Source organism: Apteryx mantelli, chromosome 3 (genome assembly GCF_036417845.1).
Source record: "Apteryx mantelli isolate bAptMan1 chromosome 3, bAptMan1.hap1, whole genome shotgun sequence".
NCBI classification, from domain to species: domain Eukaryota; kingdom Metazoa; phylum Chordata; class Aves; order Apterygiformes; family Apterygidae; genus Apteryx; species Apteryx mantelli.
The window spans coordinates 113,342,092-113,368,799 of record NC_089980.1 but is presented as its reverse complement, the minus strand read 5'-3'; the positions used below and the strand labels follow the sequence as shown (position 1 = coordinate 113,368,799).

The window sequence follows — 26,708 nt, the reverse complement described above, 5'->3', positions numbered from 1 at the left end:
CGTTCAGTCCTGATCCACAGCTTTTTTGATGTTTGAATGCTGACTTCTTCCATAGCAGAGGTTGCCAGTTGACAGCTGATAGAGTGGAAAGAGCAGGCTGCTGCTATTTGATTGATTAGTACGTTCTCTTTATAGGGCAGTTTTGTATTTCATTTTGAAACTGTAGATTTGAACTAGTATCTTGCAGGTGGTTACACCTTGCAAATGGAAAGTGGAGGAAAATTGTTTCTAACCACAACTGCACACAAGACAATGTTGTTGTAGTTCAAAGGAAAGGCTCTCAAGAGAATAAGTTTGTATAGATCACACTCAAATACCTTCTTAGGAGTAAGACAAAACTAAAATCAGTTTAGGCAGCAGCTATCAAAATTAAACCTCTCAGCTTACTCAAATACCTCAGCGTAAGACCACACATCAAGTCCTGTGATGGAGGGCAGGCCTCCAGTACACTGACGTCACCTGGCAGGTATGGGGGCTGGGGAGCTGCTGGTGGGCAAGGGCTGCAGCTTTGCCCAGGAAACGTCCTTCCCGGAGCTGGGTGTCTCCCCGTTGCCACCCCCTGACACAATGGAACAAAAGAGGCTCTTCCCTTCCAGTATCACACAGGTCAGGTGCAGGCCTGAATCAAAAAGAAACCGTAGTTGCAAAGCTGATATTGTGAGCACGTGAGATGAATGGTTCTTGGCCTTGCAGTGTGAGAATGAACAGGTCTGCACAGCAGTTGTTTGGACTAGGCTTAATAAACGTTCAGTCATTTTACACTAGAGATTTGAAGAAGTTCCTGTCATTTTTAAATGGGTACAATTTTTCTTTCTCCAATGATGAGAACTTTCGGTTTTTTACTTCCCTATCACGAAGTTCTATTAAATGGAGTGATAATTAAAGATAATACATTTGCCTAGTGTGTTTTCATATGGTTTTGGCAAACATCTTACTCAAAAAGCATACAAAAACATTACTTCTTGAGTAGTTCAAATGACTACAGTTGTATGATTGATTATGCTGTACTTGAACAGGTTTCTCTAATATGGTAATTTTGACTTTATACTGAATTACTGTGGTCATCATGTAGGCTTTAGCACAGCTTTTGAAATAGATTTGGCTACTTTCAGTATCTTGATGATTGCATTATTAAAAGATATTACAGAGTTTAAAAATTGAATGTCTGTTCAAGAATTTCAGTTGTTACCATTGAGAGAGCTGAGACTGTATCCAGCCACGCTTTTTTCCTCCCTCCTGGAAACTTATATAGTAATGTCATAGCTAGCTATTCAGAAAAATATTGTCTGTTAATCTCTTAGCTGTGTTACCAAAACATGCTTATTTTGATCACCGACCAAAATCAAGGTAGCTAGTTGATACATTGTCCCACAGAGAGTGGAGGTACACTATTTGCTCTGTCATGATGCTTGAGTCCTGACTACAAATGCAAAACTGAAAGTTTGTTTTTTTTTCTCCGACACTATTAAAGGGTGGTTGAGTAAAGTTAAGATATTTCTTGAGGTTAACAGGAATATCTAGAAACAGCTGGATTGAATGGAAAATCTAACGCATCTAAGAATTCTAAAGTATTCACTCATCTACTGAAGGAAATATTTCACTCCTTATAGCTTTTGTGAATAATATTATTCTGTGAAGAATACTTGGTTTGCATACTTCTACTAAAAGAGAGAGAAGTCAAGAGAAGGTTAGCAGAAAGTATAAAGACAGTAGAAAAGTACCTGTAGCTTCACTCTCTCTAAACTATATCATAATGAGCTGAAAGTTGGAAAGAGAACAGACAGATATCTCCTGACCATGCAAATTGTGGGATACATTTTCTGAACTTTGTAAACAACATCTTAAATTTAGGATTACATTGTTGCACAGGCAGATGAAAACTAATTCTTTGTGCAGGAAAATGTAGTAAGCATAAAAAAAGGCATTTAAGGAGTACTGATGTATTTTCCTAGGCAGCTGGAAAACTGACACAGTGAGTGTTTGCAGAACTATTTAGGTGTGGAATTTTTTTTATACAAAATATGGATCTGGATTTTGTAACTCAAAGAATTCTCTAACATTTCCTCTCTGCTTGGTCTACTTAGAATGGACTTGAGATTCACCAAACAGTATTTCATTTGTTCCTGGAGGAATAAGTACGATTCTTTTTTTCTCCACCCCACTTTTTAAAGATGTCTGCTAAGGGAAACAAAATGATGACAGTATTTCCAGTTGTAAAGCTTCTTTTAAATTTTTTGTGTTTGAAGTTATTTGGCTTAATTTGTTCCACTGTGGAATGTGCCATATCTCTGAGGCATTTCTCAGTATTAACATACACTGTACTATACCTCTGTTTTTTTTCAGATGTTTAACCCTATGAAACAATCTGATTCTCCTTTTATTTTTTCACCTGCAATTTACATTTTGATTAGTCTGAGAGTTTGGAAATTCAAAAGAATAAAATGGGAGACAGAATTATCTTTGTAGCTTATTTCTGAAAGTACTCATTCAGCCCTATAGAAACTCACCTTTTTTTGAAGGTTATATTTGTATTTATAGTCTACTGACAATTTTTTTTTCTCAGCAGTGTAGCTGGCTTTACAAGTGAGAGATTTATTAGGGTGTATTTGGACTACCAACTTATTTTCTCGGTGTAACATCCCTATTTCATATACTAGCACATGCATGAAACATTCTTCTGTTCAAGAGTCACTTCTCCCATCTTCTCTCAGTGCTTAAGAAAATGTGCATTCTGTACTGGTATCCTTAAGGCTCCTATCAGTATCCTGTTGCTAGTTAGATGCCAGTACTTTTTCTCTGAAATTGCAGCTTGCATCTTTTGTTCCAGCTTGCATCTTTTGTTGGGGTGTGGGAATGGAGAGAGACTGAGCTCAATGGAAAGGACATTAGTCCCAGTTTGAGCCTTATATCTAAGCTGTTGTAATGAATGGGAAGCGTAATGTATATATTCATATCTTAGTAGTGTGTTCTACACTTCTACTTATTGTCTCTTAATTCTGAGGTTTGCAAACTTCAGTGTCAAAGTTGTGTGCGAGGGTGAGGGCTACGCAGCATGCTAGCCTTTGCAACAACTTTGGCAAGGCTGGTAAATTTGCATCTTCAAGAGGGATTGCTTTTTCTTCTCCCATTCCTCTGTTTCTCTTTCTTCCAGACTGAAAAGGTGGACCAAACTTACTCTAGGGCTCTAATTTAGATAGTCTGAGTTGTCTGATGGTGCTCTGGGTTTACTAAGCTCCAGAGAAGGATCAGAGAATATCACCTCCCTCTCTTGTAGGCCCTAATCTAAAGTCTGAGACTGTATCTTCTCGGTCAGTTGGCAACATTTTACATGTCTAGCCCTTTAATGATAATGGTGCAGAAAGTCTTACTTTGCCCCATCGTGGCCTTCAGCCAAAGCTATTTAAAACCCTGCAAAACAAGAGATGCAATTGGAGGTTCTTGCATGAAAATATGTAAAGGGTTGTTAAATAAGTATTGTGTTTCACTGTGCTGGTTTGGTTTACTGAGAAATATTGTAACTCAAGTAATGTATAGTGTGGTATATTTTCAACAACACTAAATATTGTAGCATGAAAAGAGCAGTATCATAATATGGTCACTGAAGCTCCTAAGCTTTATATTAAGATGGTTAAAAATGGGAAGCTGTGTGTGTTTTAGGCAAAATTCAATGCTAAGTAAAACCTATGTAGTTTGTTTCTGGTGACTAGAAATCAAGCAAATGGTACTAGTTGTTTTTTCTTGCTAAATTATGGGGAAATACATATTAGTGAATTAACTCATGATTGACAGCAAAAATGACCAGTAGCAAGATAATTGCCTGTAAAAGAAATGACACTTCTAAATGAAACCCAATCTGCAAAAGGTTCTAGAACATTCTAAATGTTCTGTTATTTGTTTTATAGCATATTTATGTTAAGTGGGTGTGCAAACAAAAAGGGCCAGAAGCTGTCAACTTGAGCATCTCCAGGTTTATTTCCTACATGTGCACTTGAAGGAAGGGGAGGGGGGAAAGGACTTGATGTCAATAATGAATGGGGAAGGTCTCCCCATTTGCTGTTTGGACCAGCCAGAAATGATAACTTTATGATCATATTAATAAAAACATAAGCAATGCACATGAAAATATATTTTGAATGCTGGAAACTGGTTCAGCAAAGCAAAAGTCTGTTTACCATAATTTTTTCTGATTACTTCTCAGAGACGGTGAGTTCTCAAATTCAATTTTGTCTCGTAGATCTGTACAAGAAAAACTCTCCTCCTCTTTGTTGATTTTGTACAATTTCATACCTGTTTCATCAATTTGTTACTTGCGGAATGATGCTCAGTCTTTACAAGATAGTTTTTGAACACATGAAACTGTATCAAATCCTTTCTTAGGAATTTATCTATAGAAGATATAACAACAAACTCCACAGTCAGATCATTTAATATTCCTTAGAAACTTTACCCGATATCATGCACCGATCTCAAAGTAAAACAGTATTTTCTTTTGGATCCTGCCAGTACTCTTTTGCTTAGTAAATACATAGCTGATAGACAGAAACAAGCACTTTTCACATATAAGTGAAAACAGATGCATTACTTAAGAAAGGAATGCAGTTCTTGAGTTAAGAGTCAGAATCATCTCTTGCATACTTCAAAATGCAATACTGTACAATATATTTGTCCTTGTGCATTGTGTACAGATGTTTGTGGATGACGGCATATGAGAATATTCTTATTCATATTTGAGATAATACATAGGGTTTTATAGAACTTCAGTACAAGTATTACAAGAATTATTACCATTCATTAATAATTATCCATCAAGAGTTATAAGAATTCATTCCCTACACCTTAAAACATCTGAATTTATGGTGCTTAAAGAAGAAAAATGTTTCAACATGACCAAGGAGTTTTAGTTTCCAGGAAAAGGTCACAAGGAAAAAGGAGTCACAGTTCAGAATATCCAAAACCACTGCACTTCTATCAGTAAAGTGTCTGTCTCATAGTCTGCTGGGCTGGTTCAGGATGAAGTTCTGTTCTTAGGTTTAAAAGTTGACTGCTGCCGCAGACTTTCATTTGTCTTTTGGCATGCTGATAAACTACAAATAAATTGCCTATATTCCGTATGCTATTATCAATTTGATCATATATTGTTTTGAACAAGAAAGACTAAGAAAATGCAACCTGTTTGTTTTGCACAGTTGCTTTGGACAGAGACTCATATCTCCCAGAGTCATGGGATGTACTAAGAAATAAATTCAAGTCAGCATTTGGTTATCTCAGTGTCTTAATACCTGAAAAATGCAGTTACTTGAGTAAAATTGCCATGTTTCAAATGGTAAAGGTGCCATTAATTCAGATAAAGATTTGTTTATTTGTAGACAGACATTTGCTTGTCTTTTAGGAATATTTGAAAACCTGATTTTTTTATATATAAAAGTGTCTCAAGGTTAGTAGTTAACAGTAGTTAGAAGACTGGAAATTTTAAACTTAGTAATGTATCTCAGCTGTATACCAACCTCCTAATCCCATCAAATCAATTGAAAGTCTTGATAGGTTTGTTCTCCCTGCTCCCTCTCCCCAAGCCTCTCCTACACTTCAATATAAAATTGATCCCATGGTAAGGAAGGTCAAAGAAGAAGGTTCATTTTCAGGTACATAACTGCACAACTGATCTAGGGTTTTGGCCTTTGCTCTACAGCATCTACTGCTAGACACCGAGTTAGGTGTAATAGTGGTTTGTATGTCATCTGAATGCTAAAACATAATTTACTTTTGAAAGACATTCCAGCTTTATATATGATATTCACAGTAGTGGCATACAGCATTAACATGCTTCAGAGAAAAGAATGTGTTTTCATGAAGCAATACCCAACTTAATTTGTAGCAATTATAGACCAAAGTCTTTTGCTCTGCATGCAGGAGTAGATCAAAAAAGAACCTGGACCTACGTAACTAATTTTCTTCCCATTGTGTTTGTCCATTAACCAGATAAAGTGCACACTTCCCATGCTGTTCCATTCATACAGCCTAGTGTTCATTCAGGAGCATAATGTTTCCTTTAGTTGATGGATTAAAGGCAGGAGTGGGGGGAGGAGTGTAAAAATGTTTTGGGATGTACAATACTTTTGGAATAAAGTTTAAAGGTTAAGTCACACTAAAAGTTTGTGATACAATTTTAATTTTTTTTTTTACATAGCTTCAAAAGACAACTGGTTTTGCCTCTTAACTGAGCAAAATTATTTTTCTCAAAAGCAAGAGGTAAGGTAGAGTTCTGTGCAATTGCTACGAACTTAATGCCATGTTGTTTTTAATCAAGATTCCATTACATTTCAATACAGTATATAAAGTAAGTGAACAACATTTTTTTGCCAAGCCTTGTCTGATCTTCCATTATATTTTGGTTAACTGAAATATGAACCTAGCTGTGTGTTTTATTGACTGAAAAAAATAGCAAGTAAACTCAGTAAATGACTTTAAAGGTTATTGTTTCCTTTTCATCTTTACTTAGCAGACCAGGTGTCACTAGCACAGCAAATCTGAGGAAAAGCTACTTTTGTTGGGAGTCTCTTTGTGAACATAACAAATGACATAAAGGGCAGGTGTTAAAGTAGTGAAAAAGGCAAACAGTAGTTATTCTACAGGATGTTTAGCTGTGGAACGTAAAAAAAACCCAGCCTATTCTAAAGCATTTTATTTGGAAATCTTTGCTCAAATGAAAGAAATGTGTCTGTCTTGTAGAACAAAATCTGCCTTTTGATCTGCCCAAAGAATGAGTGAGATATACTTGTCCTATTCCTCTTGTAACTGATTTCCCAGAGACTGACAGGAAAAAGGGCAGTTTTTACTAAATAAGGATGCTGGAATTTGCTTACTGGTTTCTGTTTACCTGATGTCACTTACGATATTGTGTTTGCCTACTTAAGTGGTATTTAGCACTGGAGTCTTCTGTGTGATTTCTACTATTTATGTTAGGAAATTGCTTACCAGCTGGGTAGATTAGACTGTTTTACTTTGTGTTTTTCATCCTGCATTGCACATCTGTTACTGTTACTCTTAACGTTACAATAGTGAGCATTGCGAAATTAATAAGTAGAGAGATAAATATGTATGTGGAGGTAAGTGTGCTTGCTTGTGAAATAAGAAAAAGAGCTACTGAACTGATGGTTTAGCTAACATTTGAAAATGTGGGTGTCTAAATTAAGCATCCTAAGCCCATAAAGATGACTAAAGACAGATTTAGAGGCCCACACTGAAGCCTTCATGTGTATGCATTTTGGATTTAAGCTTCAAAGCTTATTTTCAGGTGATGAAAACACTCTGCTTTCTACTGTGAAGTGTGACTGTTCTGCTTTACACACACAAATTTGCTAGATGGTTTCTTAGATTGTATCATACTAGTTCTGTAACTCTGTAACTGATGAGAGACACAAACCCTAATGAAAAATGATTATTTGATAATAATTTTTGATTTAGAATAAAGAAGTGCCTACTCATATTGTAGAGAATTATGAATATTCTCCACTGGCAACAAGTAGTTTTCTTTATGAGAGAAAGCCTTATGACATCATTATAGCATTTAAAGACTTATTTGTAGTTATAATGTCAGTTGCTCAGTTCAATCCGCAGAAGATTTATTGCTTTGAACAGAGATATCTTAGTAGAGACACAGACACAGGATTATAAGTTTACTGTGCAGTTAAACTATACTATCACACTTTCTCAGATAACAGTGAAATAAAAGTTTAATGACTTAAAATATATTGAACTGTATAACATTTAGAATCAAGTGAGTTTCTGTAAAAATGTGGAATAGTGATCAGGTTTATTTTCCAGTAATATCAAGAATTTATACAGAATAACTTTTTCTACTATTTCAGGTAAAATTTTATATATGTTGCCACTTTGGGAATAAACACGTCATTTTCCTATAGTTACGATGGAGTTGCATTAAAGGCAGCTATGTGGCATTTGAAACACTGTCTTTCCCCAATTCTTTCCCCTTGAATATATTATATTTGAGTGGAAATATTACAGGATGCAAAGTATTTCTGTTAATGAACTTTCTTGAAATTCTGTCACTTCACTAGACTGATTTCACTGCAAGTCAGACTTGCAACTCCTCGTAACTGTGGCTTACGTATGTTATTTTCTTGCAGGCAAATTTTAAAATCATGTTTCAAATATGAAAAAAATGTGCCTCAAATAAAGACGTGTTCCATATTGTTTAAATAGAGATAAACTAGCTCTTGTCAGTGAATTGTAAAGTATCTGGTTCTTTCATGTCAGACTTTTCAGACATGCTCGCAGTCTGCCTGTGTAATTACTATTTGTCCAAGCAGCTCCAGTGTAATGATAAACTATAAAGCATGAGTTCTGCAAAACAGTGCAATTTTCTGTACCCTACTAGTCTGTAAAATTTTGTTTTCAGACTTCAAAACAACTTTTTGATTGAAAACTAATTCAGAAATGTAGTCTAGATCATGCATTCTGAGTTTCAAAACTCTTAGAAAAAAAAATGAAATAGATAACAAGATCTTGTAAACAAGCTTTTTAGAATAGAAGTAATATTGCCCTACCTTCATTAGCCACTGAGTGTTGTTTTCCATGATGTTTTCAAGCAGTTGCAGTCTTTGTACTGAATCATCATAATCTAAAGGTGCATCCCTTTGCACCGCGTTCGACACGTAAGAACTGGAAGATCGGCAGTTGTCTGTCTCAGGCAAAAGGAAGGTATAGCTGCATGACCCGTGCTGAACCTGGTACTGCTTCTTGCCTATGGTCTCCATGCTTTTACTAAAGGAGTTGTATCCTGAAGCTAAGAAAAGATTGCAGCTCAAAATAAAGTAAACGCTCAGCTGCATTTTAACTCCTATGGTAACCCAGCAGATCTAGACGGCTTCAGGATACTATCAAGAACCCAGACCTAGGTAACCTGCACTGAAATTCAGTGCTCTGCTGCCATGTGTCGCCTGGATGAGGGCTGGGCTCTTTGGCTGTGCTCGCTGCAGCCTGGAAGCGTGCCGTCCTCTCCCAGTCGCGCCCTGAGCTGTCAGATGCGGAAAGGAAAAGCAGCCCCGCGTACGCTGCGGGAGCTGGGCTCGTTCTGAGAATAAGCTTGAACGCTTTCTTCTGCGCGTCTTTGTCACGATTTTACGGCTTTGGTATCTGAATCAATCACTTTGCTTTCCTTATATGATAAGTTGATAAGAGGAGGCAGACATGTGTAGCGGAGCTGCTCCTCCCTCCTGGCTTGGCCATTATCTTCCTGCCGAGGGAGGTCACTCGCGAGGGAGGGAGGGAGGAGAGAAGCGGGGCGCTCTGCCCAGCGCCGCGCGGTGGGCTGGGGAAACCGCCGGGAAGAGCCAGCCCTTCCCGGACCCCTGCGAATTCCTGAAGCACGGCTCTAATTAAGAGTTTCCTAGACAGAGGAATCAGTTCCGATAGCCTCCTCCAACCATGTTTTCAGAGGGAGCTTGTAAATTATTTGTAGTGGTAATAATTTTTAAACGCTGTCAAAAAAAAAAAAAAATGCCCGTGTGTGTTTGTTCCTTTTAAAGAAAACTATTTTAAAACGTAGACCAAGATGAAACTTCATTTATGTTTAATACATCCTATAATTACAAAGATACTGTTGTAAGCACACAAAAGCAGCTTTTGGCATGCCCTTGCAAGGAGAGCAAGAGAGGTTTTTTTAATGAAAAGTCTGCAGTCTAACATGCAGACAATGTATTTTACCATATCTCTGAGTTGAATTTTTTTTTTCATGCATGTCTTTCAGGAGTTAAATGTTTTCAAGCTTTTCTTTTTAGCGTTTTTTGTCTGTATTAACAGGCTAGCTTTAAAAGGGATAACATTAAAAAGAGTTACAAATCAAAAGTCAGCTGGGACTGGAAGAGGGAATAACTTTACAAACAAAGTGGCTGTAAGGCATTCCTCAGTAAGCGACAGGGGTGCATATTAGTTATTTTATCAGTTTACATGAGCCCAATTCTGGGCCCTGAAAAGTGGGAAATACCTCTAAAAGGTGAGGGGAAATCTAATAAAGGAAATATTTGATTGTATATATAAGAATAAAAAAGAACTCTCCCCCCACTTCCCACTCCCATGTTCTCTGCAACAATCAGTGAACTTGAAAAAGCAGAAAATGGCTAACCAATTTACCAAACCTTGGGAAAGAGTTGATTCCACTGAAATTTTGGAAGAATTTAGTTTTCTGTTGCAGAAGGTATCTTCTTGAAACCAGCATGTTAGGAAACTGATTTCCAGAGAGAAACTGCCTGGGAGTTTTGCTAGGTTTGGATCTGGAAGCTATAGATTTTCTTAATTAAAATAAACAAAGGGAATGCCATACTAGTCAGACTAACATGAATTAGAGACCAAAGGTTCTCTTATCCTAGGAAAATCCCAGTGTGCCTCAGGATCTCTTAGGACAGACTTTCTTACACAACTTTCTATATTTAATATAGTGTATTAATGTGGTTTTTACTTTTTATAACATGAAAGTTGTGTTCAGGGGTTGTCAAAAATAGTTGTAGCAGCTAATATGCATGCTGTACCTTGTTGGTAGCTGTTGGGATTTCTTTATGTAATACAGTCTGTTACCTTTTGAAGGAGCAGTCTCTAGAGTTTAATTCTGGAGACTCCAAAAGGCTCAAATTATACTTGGACTGTGACCCATAAAACCAATTTGTCAGATTTGTTTCCTGTGGAAGGTTCATTTGCCATTGTTCATCCTTCCAGTCAGAGGAAATGGAGGAATATGTTTGGAACTTGGGATACAGTCAAGAATATTTTCTACAAACTGTACATATTTAAAGGGTTTGGCATATATTTGCATTCCCCATCTGTTCAGCTTTCTATTGCAATAACAAAGCTAATTAATATGACAGCTACCTGTGTTGTTAAAGAAACTTCAAAACTTTTCTGCACAGTGATTTCTACTTTTCAGTATATTGAAATCTTTGAAAGAAAGTTTATTTTCGTGTGAATAACAAACTTTTGCAAAGTTTTTGAGGAACCTACTATTACTCAATGAAATCAGCATGTAGGATTAGATTTGCATACTAGACTATGAAGCATTTCTAGGTATCTAACCAGACATTCAAATTCATTAAGTATTTTCTTTAATTTTGAATACTTCCTATAAAAAATTCTATTAAACTGTATGAGAATTTCCCATTATTACTTGTACTTAAATGTCCTTAACTTGGTCTGTCCTCTGCTTTGTTATCCTCTTACAGCTACTCCAAAGAATATAGGACCCCAAATAGAGTAGTGCTGAAAATAAGAATGCTCCAACCCTGAAAGCATCCCTCTCCTAATGAGGAAGAACTGGAAAATAATCTTATTAATTTTCTTAGGTTATGTTTTCATGGATTTTTTAAAACCTTTAGTTATTTATTGAAGGAAAAGGTAAGACTGACCATCATTGTATTTTAGAAGTTTTCTTTTTAATTACTAGACCTCTGCGCAAGGGCTGTACATATGTAAAATTAGGGGAAATTGTTGACCGAAATTGTTAGACAGGATTTCCATGAGAGGCTGGATGAGATCAACAGCTTTTGAATTTCTGTGAAGCTTACATCCGTATGCCACACAGGTGAGTCAGATCACCAACGTAGTCTTCCAGCTCAGTTTTGCTGTGTTTTTGAGGAGAAACTAGAGTGTCTCCAAAGGTTTGAAGTGGAATCTCTTTTCCTTTAGGAAAGGCCAGTAGGTGTCCCTGGAAGGCCCTCGGGCAGTAGAGGCGCCCGGAGCAGAGCTGGACTTGGAGGCTGCCTGACAGTGCTTGCTGTATCTTGGACCTCCACTAGGGAGAACTGTGGTTGTAGGAATACTGGGAAGAGAAATTAGTTTACCTTTTACTGTTCCTTTTCTTGAATGAATGGCCAGGTGCTATGGCAGCTGTCAGCAGTTCAGGGGAAAAGTATGGGAAGTGCAGGTATTGCTCTGTGAAATGCCAGCAAAGGCCTATGGGAAGACCCGTACCAGCACAGCAGGGACCTTTAATTGGGTCCTGTTCTGTGCTTGTTGTCCTGCTCCTGGAGTAACACTGTGAGGTTCCCATGGTAATGCTTTTCCCAACTTTTCTTTGATACTTCCTGGCTGCAGCAGCAATAGCTTGAATACTGCCCCCCAACACACACATGCGTGCACGCACGCACACCGCTACCTGCTTGAGAATTTTGTTATTTCTCCATCTGTGCCCAATGGACTCATACGGCTTTAATGCAGCGCTCTTTCCCACTGCCCAGGAAAGTGAGCGAGCTTTCACCTTACCAGTAAAATAAATATACGTCTCTCTAACCCTGCACTACAGGATAGCACTGTATTTGGTGCATCTTTTGGAGCATTTGTTTGTGATCCTTCACCCTTTCTACCCCTTTGGGAGCAGCTTTCCCAGCTGTGGAGGAGGAAGTGGTCTTCTATGCCTCCCCAGGGAGACAAAGCCAGTCAGAGTTCAGGGGGAAAGAAAGTAGTAAGAGCTAAATTTAGAAAACTAGTGTGAAAAGTAAAGCAAGTTAAATACTTTTTTGTCCTTGAAAACTGAGGAGGAAGGAAGATGCCTGAATACAGCCTTTTCACTGAGCCTCAGAGACTTTAGAACAAGTGTTCTTGCAGGGCAGGACTCATTCCAGCAAAGCTGAATGACAGAGAAGATCTGTCTACTGTCAGTTAGGAGAAGGAACATCTCATTGTTAGACATGCTGAAGTAGGAAGGAATGTAAATAATGTCATGGAATCTTTTATATGCCAGTATGAAATTCAGTAAAAAGTTATAATTCAGTTGCTTCTTGGTATATTTTTAATGTTAATTGTGCTGTTCATCTTTTATTTGTGCTGTAGAGATGGAGTAGCATGTCTGCATTCATGATACATTTATTCTGCAAACTGAAGTATTGATGCTTAGTCTGTGATTTCCTGCTTGCTTTATATCTGAGTGTATATAGTATTTGACATAAAATAGCAAACAGTGGCTTGGTATATTTAAAGTACAAATGAGATCTTTCCCTTTTTAAGAAAGAAGATATTCACTCTACAGAAATCACCTTATAAGAAGGGCAGAAATGTACATTTTGTCAAAACTAAACATTTAGAACGTTTTGCCAGATGTTTCAGGCAATTTCCTTTCCTGGGAAACAGTAATTTCCCTTACTCAGCCAATCCTGTTTTTATTCCATACAGCATATGACTAAGCTGCTTTGAGAGAGATGCCTGAATACCACTAACATTATCTTTCCAATTATCATTTTACTTACAGCTGCAGAGATTCTGTTTGACAGGCTAATACAGAGGCACTTTTGTGAGACCTTTGATAGAAAAGGAAGCATAAGTTTTTGAGGTAACATAGACTAAAGCCAAGTCAACATTTTTTGTACCTGCAGACATAGCCATCTAAAACTTTCGAGGTGTTGATTTAGTAGATAAGCAAGTTTTTCTTTCAGCCATTCTTATGTTTTTGCAAGGAAAAAAAAATACATAATGAAATCTGCAAAATATTGATATAACAATGAGAACAAGTATTTTTTGGTGCTGCATTGTTATACGGTTATTTAATATATATATATAAATTAAAATGTTGTCGTATGAGAATGTGGAACTTCAAAATTAAATCTGAGATGAAAAATTATCTGAAACTTTGCAATAAAATTATTAAAGTATTTTATATATTCCTGGTATTTACATTCCTCACATTTTGACATCCTTATGTTAAGTCCCCAGCTTTGGTTCTTGGTACTTTAATATTAGTTTATGGTAGTTCCATTTGCTGGCTCCAGAATATTTTCTTTCACTGGGAATTTTTTTAGCATGTTTCTCAGGAACAAATGTCAACAAAGACAAGACTCCTGAACTCGCAACTTAAAAAAAACAGTGAATAGGATCCTGAACCCTACTAGATTTTTAGTCTGCTGAAAATCTTATCTGTTCTGAGATCTTACACTCCCCTTAAGAGAAAGGAATGCCAGATTATTATGTTTTCCAATAAGGCAAAATGGATTGTTTTCTTCAAAACACATAATTTGGCCAGTTCCTCAGCTTTTCTAAAATGAACAGTAGTATCTTACCACTATAATACGCTCATCATCTTAGTATCTGAATTAGTATATACACTTACATGAAATATTCACTATAAATTTGCTAAGATAAAAGTATTATGCAAAAAAAACTTATTCCAAAATAAAAAGCCAAGCTATTCTTTTCCTACAAACTGTTCTGTGTATCTCAAGAAATATATTTTTTTAAATAATCACTTTCAGAAATTATTTAGAAATGTCTGTGACAGTACTAGTGAGTGTCAAGGCATTGCATCCATACATTTATAACAATTATTTACAAATCAGAGAGTAAGTTTTATTTAGTCATTGCAGTGATTCCTGTGCCTTAATTCTCTAACTTTTGTTCTTTTTTTGTTCTTTTTTCCTTTTGTTCTTCCCCTTCTAGGTCTTTCTTCCTCTGTAAATGTCTTAATGAAATCATCAGAAATCTCCTTTCATTCTTTCTGATGCTTCTTACATTCCCTCTCATCTTTTTCTCTACTTCTAACTTTGTATCTGTTCTCTATCCCTCTCTCCCCTAAATTATCCCTAAAAAGGATAATTTGCCTATTATCCTTTTTATTTTGTTGCAGCTGCTCCAGGAGTCCACTCACTTTCTCAGCTGCTGCTTTTTCCTAATCATTCAGAACATCTGTTGTAGCATCTTGTGAATTCGTCGTCGCCTTTCTCTTCTGTCTCGGATTGTTCCCTCCACATCTCTGTTGATTGGCCTTCCTTTCAAGGGAGGGCATTTACCCAGTATTTCTCATCTTGCACTTTTACTGAAAGGGCAAGAGGTCATTAATCTAATCCACTGAAAATTTCAGTTATCGTTCTATCTTGGTGACTCAGTCTGTTTGTTCCCATCTTGCCTTGTAACATCCAATCCATCATTTTAGGACACATGATATTTTTTCCTAGATGCCACACCATTAGTTAAGCCTAATGTGGCCCAAAGTAAACTTTATATCTTCCCTTGGAAATGCTTGCTAGCCCCTTTTCTCTTTCACAGTTGACACTGTCACCATCCTTCAATTCACTTAAACCTATTGTCTGCAAGTTAGCTTTAGATCCTTTTGTTGCTTTGGCCAGTTCTTGGTGTTTTATTTTCTCCCTTTTTTTGATGCTATCCTTTCATTTCTGTCTCTCAAATTCTTGTGCTAATCCTCGCCATCAACACCTTGAGTTTTGTAACAGATTCTTTCTGGCTCCTCAATAATATATGAAATGTGACTTGCCTGGGAAGCTCATATCAGTTCTGCCTCACTTAGTGAGTTACATGCAACTTTCTTCTCACCATAATTGTTATACCAGCATCAGAGCTCACAGAAGTGGACTTACCTGCTTAAATACCTGTACTTTGTTTCCATTCTTACAAGCTCTGAATTCAGCCTCCTTTTCTTCTGCCAAATCTGTCAGCTTCATTGCTTCCTTTGCACTTTACACTGGAGTGACTTTCTTGGAGTGTCTTGGCTACATTTGGAATATCTTTTCTCAGTTAATCTGAAACTTTGTGTGACCGTATTTTCGAAGTGTAGACTTATTCTGATGTCCCACTTTTGTTATATAGCATTTGCTCAACTTCTTTGCTCAAGGCTCTTTGAACGAAGTTATATTAACATTAAAAATTTTATAGATGTGTATATATACTGATAATTAACACAATTTGCTTTGTAAAGTGCTTAGTATGCTGTAGATGCAACTATAACTAAAATATATTTGGTTATGTTAGTTTAGATTTGTGGTATCTTATCTTGAGCAACAACGATGACATGCACATATGGGTTTTTTGAAATTCCGGTTCTTATGAATTCCACATTCAGTCCACATCAATCCAAATTTTCAAGGGATATCTAAATTAGAGTACACAAATATGAAATAAATAATGAAGTTCCTATAATGAAGTTCCTATTAATAGGACAAATGGTCGTTTCTTCTACTGTGAACATATTTACTTAGTACATGCATATTTAGTCTTGATTATTGAATTATATTAAAAGAAATGAACAGAGATATTCTTACTCTTATCCTCTTATACTGTTTATATGCTCTTTTGAAAGCTCACCTTTTAACCATAGTTTCGTGTATTTGGACTATTTAAACCTATGAAGGATTTTGACTTTTGTTGTATCATGATGTGAAAAGGCAGTAGACTGTGAAAGAATCCAGAAGGCTCTGAAAAATGAGAAATCTGCCTTACTGACATCTTAAAGAAAAATGTATATGCTCTTTGTTTAAAGGAATGTATTTTAAAAATGTCTAAGCAGTTGACAGTAATCTAGCCTTCCAAATAACCTTAGTCTTTCTGATTTAACCTTTCCTCTGGTAAGCAGTCCTTCAGGTTAGCGGAAGGTTCTCTCATCTGGTAATAACATACTTTATTGCTAACAACTGTGTGCCATACTTACCAAGAACATGTTCAAGTTAAGATTTTGAATTCAAAGATAAATTGGTGTCAAAGAGAGAATGAAAAGGAAGTGAGAAACTGTAAAAGAGGAATAAACAAAGCTTTCAGAGAGAGAGGACATTTATGGCAACAGTAAGGTACCTAGTTCCTGACATCTGTTTCCCTCAAGAAAAAAATACAGTACATAGACAAACTTTTTTATGGAGGGTGCAAGACAAATATTTATAGCATTTTTTTCATGTATTCATGTATTCATATTTGTTGAACTGTATTATACATATGTAATTTGGAGAGGATAGACCAATTATAAACTATGTTTCCATTCCATAAAGATAATTCTTTGCTTTCTTCAATATTAGTAAACAGTTCACTAATAGCTCTTAAAAGCAGTGCCTACCCTTTTACTTACTCCGCAGCAAAAACGGGATTCTTTTTATCATCAGTCTTATTGCTGTACAAGCAGAGAAAGTAAATGCATGCTGTTGCCCTTTTTTTTGTCCCCTGGTTAACCTGTGATGGTTAGTAGAAACCTAACCAGGAGAACCTGGGACAGGAGAAAGATTGCCTGCCTACTGATAACAAGAGTAGGGTTCCTTTGAGCTCGGACTCCTTGCTTCCTTATGGCCATCTAGTGAAACTCCTCTTCTTATGTATATGTTAACATAAGTACCTCACTGGCTGAATAACAGTCTGTTCTTTATCTCTTCAAATAAACCATTTGCTGGAAGGATAATCCTCCATCTCCAATGGAATGTGTACAGAAGATCAGATCAGTATCCTATCATTAAAATGGTATATTCTTCCCAGCATAAACCAATTAGTCCTTTTACTGCTCTTTCACTAAATCTGAATTATAAATGAGTAGTTTCACTGCACATAGGAAATCTAAATCTTTGAAAATCTTTTTTTTTCATCTTATTAGAAATGGATATCAGTGAAATTCAGAGACAATCACGGATGATATCTCTATTGTCAGAAGAAGAATCCCCAGTTCAGGCTAGCCGCAGCCAAACTCTGATCCATATTTAGAAATTCAAACAAATAGTTCAATCTTACCTTCTTAGCTTCAGTTTAAACTTGATTTTAGGAGCTCTTGTAGTTATATATTCTCACGCGGTTTTAAAGTCAGTCTCTTCAGTCAAATCATGTGATCAAATTCTATTTTAAATAATCTATAAAGCTTCATCTTATTATAAAGTTATGTATTATCAGTTTTTACTGGATCAGATGTAGCCTGTGAGGTGTTATTAATCACAATGTGCAGTGGATAGCATTTTTCTTTAACATAATTAACTTTATATCTAATTCATCAAGTTACTGGTCAGCTGATATTGTTCTACTATTTCCTGCCTTTCTTTATCTGTTCCCCACTCATTTTTCTTTTTTTCATAGAGCAAAAATACATACCTCTAATTTAAAAAATTTACTAGATTTTGGCATGACAGCTAGAAGAATGATAGATACTGCCTAAACCTGCCAGCTTAGAATTTTTTCCTCTTCTATCAATGAAGTAATGTGTCACAGTGGGATTCTTTAATATAATATAAACATCACATCACCCTATGCTTCCTTGTAGAGTCAGTGGAGAAATTTCTTTTCACTGATCATAAAGTGGCTCTTGAGTAACTAGCTCGAGTGAAAATAACTACATTATAAGCATCTGAATTTAAGTGAGATGAATGATATATAGTTCACTAAACATTATAAATGCAGGCTTCATGCTTATTAAAAAAAACCAGATTTCTTGAAAAGGTGGTGAGATTGAGAATGAAACCACCTGATTTCTTGTCCTTTGCTAAAAATTCTAGTTTGACTTACTGAAAGAAGTGATGGTCATTCCATTTTTCAGGTATGTCCCATTCTCTCTGCTTAAAGTGCCATTATTGGTATATTATCAACTGGTATTTTTTCATTTTCTTATACTTTCGGGCCTATTGCATCCCAGCTTTATTGTTTTGATTCTCATCTCTTTCAGTAATGGATTCATTGGGCTATGAATCAATTGAAAATCAGACCACCAAGAAACTAGGTCTGACTACATTATTCACTATGGAAATATATTTCTTTTATACTGTGGGCATATTTCTCAAGGTGAAGGCACTATATCTTTGGTAAATGTCAGGAGAAGTGTTTAAACAGTGCCTTTTCTGGAAGCTCATTGCAACCCTCTTACAGATGGCAAAGAAGAATGGGCTAAAGAAGGACTGGTGTTTCAGCCAGCTGTGAGGAACTCCAGGCAGGTCTGCAGCAGGCAGCAGAACAGTTAGGAGTCACAGCCTAAACTTTGTTTTAATTTTATACCACCTATAAAGAAATATCTTCTGACACTAAGATCTATTAGGCTGTAGAAAAGCCTCTCATGAGAAGTGGTGGAATCCCTATTGCATGAGTAATTTAATATAGATGGGCAAAACACTAAAATATGTAAAGAAAAATCCTATACTGGCAGCAGTGTGCATTAGGTGACCTAATAAGCTTTTTCATCTCTAATTTCTCTCATTAAACCCCATCACTTTGCTGATGGAAAGAAAAATGTTTATGTTGGACCTCCATGAGAAAAGTACTTATAGACAAAATATCCATCCCCAGATGATAAGAATATAATTAATATCTTTGAAATAAATCTTTCATTTTCTCACAGCCATGGAATTAAAACCATCAGCCACAAGCTAATATTAATGCCTGCAACCTGTTAAGCACAATTATTGCAATATTAGCAGCAGTGGTCTTAATATCAGAAATTATTATATTGTTAGATTTCATTGCAATACTTGAACAACTGCATTGTATATTATTAATTATAGGAGTGACATGTAAAAGAATATAGTTAGTGCTATTTCTAAAAGCATGAAAGTGAGCCTCTGGTTCATCAGCTATTATTGACCACAAGTGAGCCTGCTTGGCTAACTGAGAAATTTACAACCAGACAAATTATTCTCAAGTATCAATAGCTTAATTGCTAATTTTGTTTTCAAAATTAAAACCATTCTTATTTAAACACAATTCCAGTAAGTGAGTCAGAATGGGGAAATCCTCAAGCAGTTGCCATTTGCATTAAATTTACACAGTCAGGATTTTTTTTTCAGAGATGTAGATTTCTCACCAAAACATTCACTGGACTAGTTAAATCATTGGAAGTATCTTCAAGAGGTGTCACCTGAGTTAAGATACTGGCTTTCATGGCTGGTCCAAATGAGAACCAGGCTTTACAGTAAATGAAGCTGGTTTCCTCTTACTGATTTGCCAATATTGTTCATGAATTCATTAAATGTGGGATATTCCATATCTTTGCTGTCTCTTCCTAGTCAGAAAGAGGCATCTATTTCCAGAAAATGGGATGGCATATGGCTTAGTATGGTTTTCCCATATTACAGCTGGGAGAAGGAAGTAATTAAAATGAACAAAAGATGAACAAGAATGAAGGAACTCAGTATCATAGATAAGGGAGAGAAGGTGTCGTCTTGTCTTTTTTTTCCCCCTTAGTTAATTTTTTTCTCATTAAAAGTAGGGTTGAGAGGTCTTAAATACTAAATGTTAAAGTCCAGGACAGTTGTGGACAGTGTAACAGCTCTGCACATGAAAAGCAAATGCACTGTGGTAGGTACTGCATCTGCTATATATGCATGTTTTGTCTGTGTGTGTGCTGTGTCATTTTGCCAATTTACCAGGCATCTGGAAAACAGCCTGCCTCCTATGAAAATATGTGGAAAGCCATCTCCCATATGCTTTTCATATGAGACACAAGACTTGACTGTGTAATACAGGACATCCCCTGTTATGTGGGACCTCTGTCAAGCCCAGCTGAAAGAAAAGATACAGGTAAGAGAACAAAACCAGAGGAGTAAATCATTACTAAATCCTAATTTGGTTTCTAATGTTTATATTTTTCTCTAGTCTCAGCTGTTCTAGTCCACTTTAACAATGTCTCTAAGCTAAACTGGTTCTCTAGAACAGTTAAATGTATTCTGTTCTTTCTAATCTATCAAATGCTTTATGGTTAAACTTTAAAATGTTCTTCATTTTCATAAGTGATTGTTGGTCAGATTTTAAAGGTAATGTACCCTATAGGTCAAAATCTGTTAGGCTTTGAGTCTTCCAAAAATCCCACTGTGTGTCCATTTGCATCTTTAAGTACCTACACATCTCTGACCCATAAGTACATAAGGGCCTTTTAATAAGTTAAGCACCTTCATGAGTGCTTCAAGTAGTATTTGAAAGCTTAACTGCAGGTGTTATTTTTCACAGCAGTTTTGGGGTTAAAAAATGTTGCCTTGTTTTGGGGTATACCAATGTTGCCAGTGCTTGTGTTACTCAGCTGTTTTGGTTTTGTTATGTCCTAGATTTTGAACTAATTAGATTAAGAGAAAATCATAGTTTTAATTTAGGGGAAAAAATCTGTTTCTCATGGTTGCAGAAGCATGAAAATGTTACTCTGCTACATGGCAGAGGAGAAGGCAAATAATTAAAACCTATAATTATATTTTTAGCATGATTTTGGATGCCAGATTCGTGATTTCTGAACATTTCAATTAGCAATCCTGAGCATATAAATTCCACTGAAAGTCTCATTGAAAGACCTTTATTTCATGTTTTTAAAATTAGTAATGTGAAACTGATAATATTCTATGTGTTTGGCTTTGCTTTTGAGGCTTTTTGCTTGAGGGTGAGACAGGAGAGTTTGAGAATCTCTTAGTAGCATCTTCATTAGTGATGCATATGATGAAGAAAATCTTAGAGACATTATAATGAATGTGTTTACAGATAGGATCCTCCTTTAGTTTAGAGCTAGAGTGAAGGGCAGAGACAAAGAGGAGAAGTAAAATAAATGTGCAACATTTTAATTCCCTGAACATAATCTAGATTATCATTTTTCAGCTTTAATTTATTCATTTAATTTACTCTGTCAGAGTTAAATTAAACTTCAGATACAGCCCAAATCACCAGGGTAGTTGGCAGTATTGCAGAGGTGATATTTTAATAATACTTCTATCTCAAATATATTTACTAGATAACTTTGTGGATAACAAGTTGTTATCCTTACTTTCAAATATCTATTTACATATCTAATATTATTCAGCCCTCTGTTTCCTGGGGTGTATGTGTTTACTATACCTAATGATAAGCAAATCCTCTCACTACAGCTATATCCAAGCATGATTCAATACCTTTGAAAACTTCAGTTTAAATTGGGTGTCACGCTTACAGGAGCACAATATGATCCATAGTTACACTACAGCTGTCCCACAAGTTTCCTGCTTTAATGAGAATCTTTACCTTCATTTACCATGTTTTCAGTAATAACTGAGTTAGCCAAAGGAAAAGAGATGGCAGAGACCGCTTATCCCACCATGGTCTCAGTGTGAATAGTAGTTCAAAGAACATGTTGTCAGGACATTACTTTCTGCAAGTCACATACTGTGTCTCCATGTAATATTCTATTGCTCTTAGTTTGGCTGTGTCATATATCTGTGGTACTCAGAACAATCCCTTTATGTATTTGATATATTACTACAGACAAGAAAGAAAAGAACTTTCATATACTCAGGATAAGGAATGCAAATTACTATTTTTATTTAATAAAGACAGATGGTTGAGGCTGGCACTAATTTTGTCCTTTATTACCAATTAATATATGAGAACTTGAAGTACATTTTGCTTTCATACCAGGGAAATTGGCTCACACTGAAAGAAGGACGACATATCATGGTTTTTTGTGGACTGTCCTTTAAATGTTAGTTTACAAAGACACTCCGAGTCAAAAGGCCAATTTTGTCCAAAGGATGTTTTTAAATCTTTTTTAAGATCCATGTAGCATATTCAGACAAAACGGCCAAGACAGAACAGTTTCAGAAACCAGTTGGACTTTATGTATGGAACCCATTTGTGGAAAGCTGCCCAACTACCTGTATGGCTTCTCTGGCTCATATACTTGATTTGTTCATTTGAACAATTATCATGTCCTGTAATGATTTATGAAGAGCATGTGACAAACCAACTAGTTGCTAAAAAAAGCTCTGATTTGGCTATATAGGTAATTTTCCATGATAAAAATCACTGTATGTAATTCTTGTGAGGTGTACTTTTTACCATTTTCTGGTCCTCGCTTACAGTGCTGTGTATGTCTTGCCACACTTTGGACCTTTCTTTATCACAAAAAAATTTCATTAGTTAATTTGCTCGTAATTTTAATATATGCCACCAGTTTTCTTTCTGCATTTGACTGGTTTGGACTAACATGGCAAGGAAAAATGAGCAAATATAAAGTCTTTGCTAGAGGAAGGACTCAAGTGTTGACAGGATAGCTGATTTCAGCCCAGAGTTTTCTCTGCATAGAACACATTTCATAAAGCAAAACTGCAGGTTTTGTTTGTTTGTTTTGGGGTTTTGTTCCAAGTTTCTTGAAAGGAGATGATCCTTAAATGAAAAGAAACACCAGGATGTGTTTCCATAAACTTCTTATGAGAAATACTGTGATAACAAGGCACGAAAAGAGCAAGCTAAATCTGCAGCAAAGAAGCTCAAATTAATGTGCAGATATTAAAAGGAACAGAGTTAGGTCCAGTCTTCTTTGCAGCCAATATTCATTGCTACAAAGAAATTGAGGTTTATATTGGTCTGTTGAGATGGCTTTGATAGATTCCTGACTTGCTGTAATTGGTAACACATTCTACTTTTACATTGTTTTCTGAACTGTAACCTTGCACTTCTGGAAAATCAGAGTTTGGGGAAGCTGTATTATCATATAAAACCACAATCAAAGCTTTATTTTGGTCTTTCTTTCCACAGTTGCAAAAGCCTGGTTGAGATTATGTGCCATTGTCCATTTGTTGTCTTACGGTGCTGTTACACTGTGACTGTGATTGTGTTTGCCTGTATGATTTATTACAAGCTTACTGGCAGGTGGTCATGTACACTATGCAATAATGCTTCATACTAACAGTAATCAGCTTTTAGCTTTTGTCTGATTTTTTCTGGGGTAAATAGATAGTAGTATAAACATCATCCTAATGCCTAGAAAATCATGGTTGTTTTCAGTCAGTTCCATCAGTTCTTTTATCCTATTCAGTAAAAAAGGTTTCTCTGATTGTGCGTAATATTCCATGAGGGAAAGTAATATTGCATTTTTGGATGGTAGTGACAGAAGAATTAGTGTTCCATATTTCTTATGAGAACATGGTGGGAGAAGAAGTTGTTCATGAGAAGAACAGTGTATGCTAGAAAACTTCCTGGCTCCTACGTATGAATGATTTTGCAACAGTTAAACCATTGGAGCCCCATAGGAGCTATATAGCTAAAGTTTCAAAAATCCTGCTTTGTCTCACTTGATCCCCCCACTTGTTAGTTAGAAAGAAATTGTTTATGTATGTTTTATTGCATAACTGTAAATCAGGCTTATATGCAATGTTTATCTGTCATGGTTAAAATACTGGCAGCCCAAAATATAATCCATTTATTTAAATTGTGAAAATGTAAAGAACTTCTAAACATAGAACAGTAAAATGTATCTATCAAGCAATGCTGTTGTATAAGAGAAAAAATGTGTGAAATATATGGTCTTATCATTATAATATGGCAGAGACACATTTCTTGGTTCTTTTAATAATGTATATTTAACAGTAGTTTTAGATGGAACAGCTGAAGAAGCCACAATATGGTGGAACTTTTGGGGGGACTATTTATAGCTATCTTTACTTCCAGAAAGGAAAATATCTAGTCTCACAGTTTTAGTGGAGACAGCTGTTGAGAAGCTCTCATTGGCTTTTGTTTATCAAAATTGTAGTACACTATATCCAGGCAATAAAATTAGTTATAAATCTGACTCCCTTATAACACAATGTCATGTAATGGTTCCATCAAAAGTGAATCTTAGTAGTTTAATTAAAGTTCCCATATTTTTAACAGATTCCTTGCTCTGTTTCCTTATTTAATCATAAGCAAAGGGATATATTGCAACTCTATTTATGTTCTTGCAAGAACATATGACAGTAAAGTCTGTGCCACAATCTTCACAGCATAAGCTCATGGCCTACAGACCTGATTAGATACTTTTTTCTGAATGTAATTCTCAGTTACAGGAACAGGAAAGTCTTTTTGATTTCCCAAGGACATCAGCAAGGGCATTTTAGCTGATACAGCTCCTCTTTTCAGACTCTTTCATGAATGTTTCTAAGGGATAGTCTTAACTGCTCTAGTCTGTCCTACAAAAATAGAGGTTAAAACAATTCACAGCTAAGATGAAGAAAATGCTATAAGAACCTGAGCCAAATTCTGTCCTACCTGTCCTGGTTTCACTGGTATAAAAGTTGTAACAGGCTCCTTTGATTCCTAACTCCCATACCTTTGCTCCAGCCACACACACACAAAAAAAAATCTGTTTTAAATTTCTTGTAAGATAGTTGCAGAACCAAACTCCAACTTCAGTTAATTTATTTTGCATTGTTTTTGATTTAATGTGCTTGTATGTGTATAGAGACATACTTTTATTCTTATTCTTACTATATTGTGATTTATTATGTGTTGATGAAATTCTGTTGTAGACCTTGGAGGTTCTTCCAAAGACAAGAAATTCAATTGTCATGTTTTTCTTACAATGATTTATGTCTTGTGTATTGAAGTTATTTGTCAGAGCTATTTAACAGAGCATCTAAGCTCATAATTTTTAAAAAATGTGTTATTTAATATGTGCCTAAGAATGGTCCCAAAGGCTACAATCAAAAAAAGGGGTCTCATTTTGCTAGTCAGTATATTAGTATTGTAAAGGTACTATTTCTTCATTATTTTTCACTGGACATAAAACAGGACTCTGCATCTTAATGCATTGTACAAATCCAAAACAAAAGATAGTGTCGACCCCAAGGACCTTTTTATCTGCAGAAGACTATTTCCACTCTTTTTCTTTTTTCTTTTTTTTTTGCCTACCTATACAAGAGATCACACTTCTCCCACATTCTGTTTTGCTAAATTTATCTATGGCCCTGAAGCTCTGTCAACTTTGTTTCAAGAGAAGGAATCTGGCAGTAGCCAATACGAGGGACTTTCACCTGCGGAACTGATTCCAGGCAGCCCAATTCTGCCGACCTTCTGCCGACTATTGTCTTTGCTGCGTGAGACGACTGTTTTTAAAGCTACTGTAGAAAGAGAAGTTTAATTGGAGTATGTTTGCCTGAGGGAGGGGAATTTTATGGGTAGTCTGAAAGGGGTTGAATTAGTTGACTTTTTAACAGTATCTGTTAATTAGTATCTTCTAATAATGTATTTTGGAGAATCCAGGGCAAAAGAGTAAAAATTCTGTTTACTGTTAATTTCCTAAAATCAAAGGAAATAAACATTAAAAAAAAACAATTTAAAATGTGCTGTGCTAGCATGTTAAAACTGCAAAGCTTATCCTAAAACTTTAAAGGTTTCCAAAGGTTTTGCTTAGCCTCAGAGAGTCCTACATGAATCGAGGTAAATGTCAAGTGCCCGAAAGAGCTTTATTTTCAACAGAAAGCCAGGTCAAACTCTGTGGGGTTCACTGAGTTTATTATTTAAATTCAGGGTTTAGTCTAACATGAAGGAGATAAACAACTGTGTAAACGTTGATAAAAATTTAATGGCAAAGTTTTGCACAAAACTTCATCATGTGAAACTAATTTGGTTCAAATAATGCTAATGAAAAGGACCATAACATACTAGCTTAGATCTTTTAAATTACCAACATTTTTTTTTAACTACAGGGTGACAGTGGATACAAGTAGACAGTACAGGCACTTAAACTTTTGTACTTGAGTTGATTGTGGCTGAGAAGAAAAATTGTAAAATCAGAACGTTGTGAACTACTGAAAGCTGTTTCTTATCCACCGAGTTTTCAGTGTGGCTCAGCACAAGCTTGTGAAAAACTATGTGCCTTCCTGAAGTGGTCCCATCTCATAGTGTGATCTTGTCATATGCTCTGTGCTGTGCGGGTTTGGGCCAGTTGCTGCTTACGTATATAGAAGACACCTGAAGGAGACGTATTGGTCCATCTGACATGCAGTTAGGCAACATGATAGAGGTATTCTACCTTTCCTAGAGGTTGATGAGATCATGGTTAAATTCAGGATTTTTTTCAGGATTAACTGTACTATTTCTGGTTTCATGCTCTCCTTGAAGAATGTTGGAGACTTCGTATTGGCTATTTGTGTTATCAGTTCTCAGCATCCTCTTTTGGCTAGTGGATAGCTCTATGTTAAAGATATCAGTGCATGTTCTTTCGAATGGCTTCCAAATTTATCTAGCACACAATTGTAACTGGGTGA

The 26,708-nt window shown here is 36.0% G+C and overlaps 2 protein-coding genes across 7 annotated transcripts in view; one reads left to right on the top strand and one right to left on the bottom strand.

Annotated features, from left to right (window-relative positions):
- Window positions 1-9,232, bottom strand: part of ANGPT2 (angiopoietin 2) — a 50,891-nt gene extending 41,659 nt beyond the window's left edge. For both annotated transcript variants that reach the window (XM_013953237.1, XM_013953238.1), the window contains exon 1: window positions 8,565-9,232. In XM_013953237.1, coding sequence (XP_013808691.1) covers window positions 8,565-8,849 — 285 coding nt within the window. In that variant the 5' untranslated portion in view covers window positions 8,850-9,232. The remainder of the gene's footprint in view (window positions 1-8,564) is intronic.
- MCPH1 (microcephalin 1) overlaps window positions 1-26,708 on the top strand; it is a 135,849-nt gene that overhangs the window by 89,854 nt on the left and 19,287 nt on the right. The window lies entirely within an intron of this gene.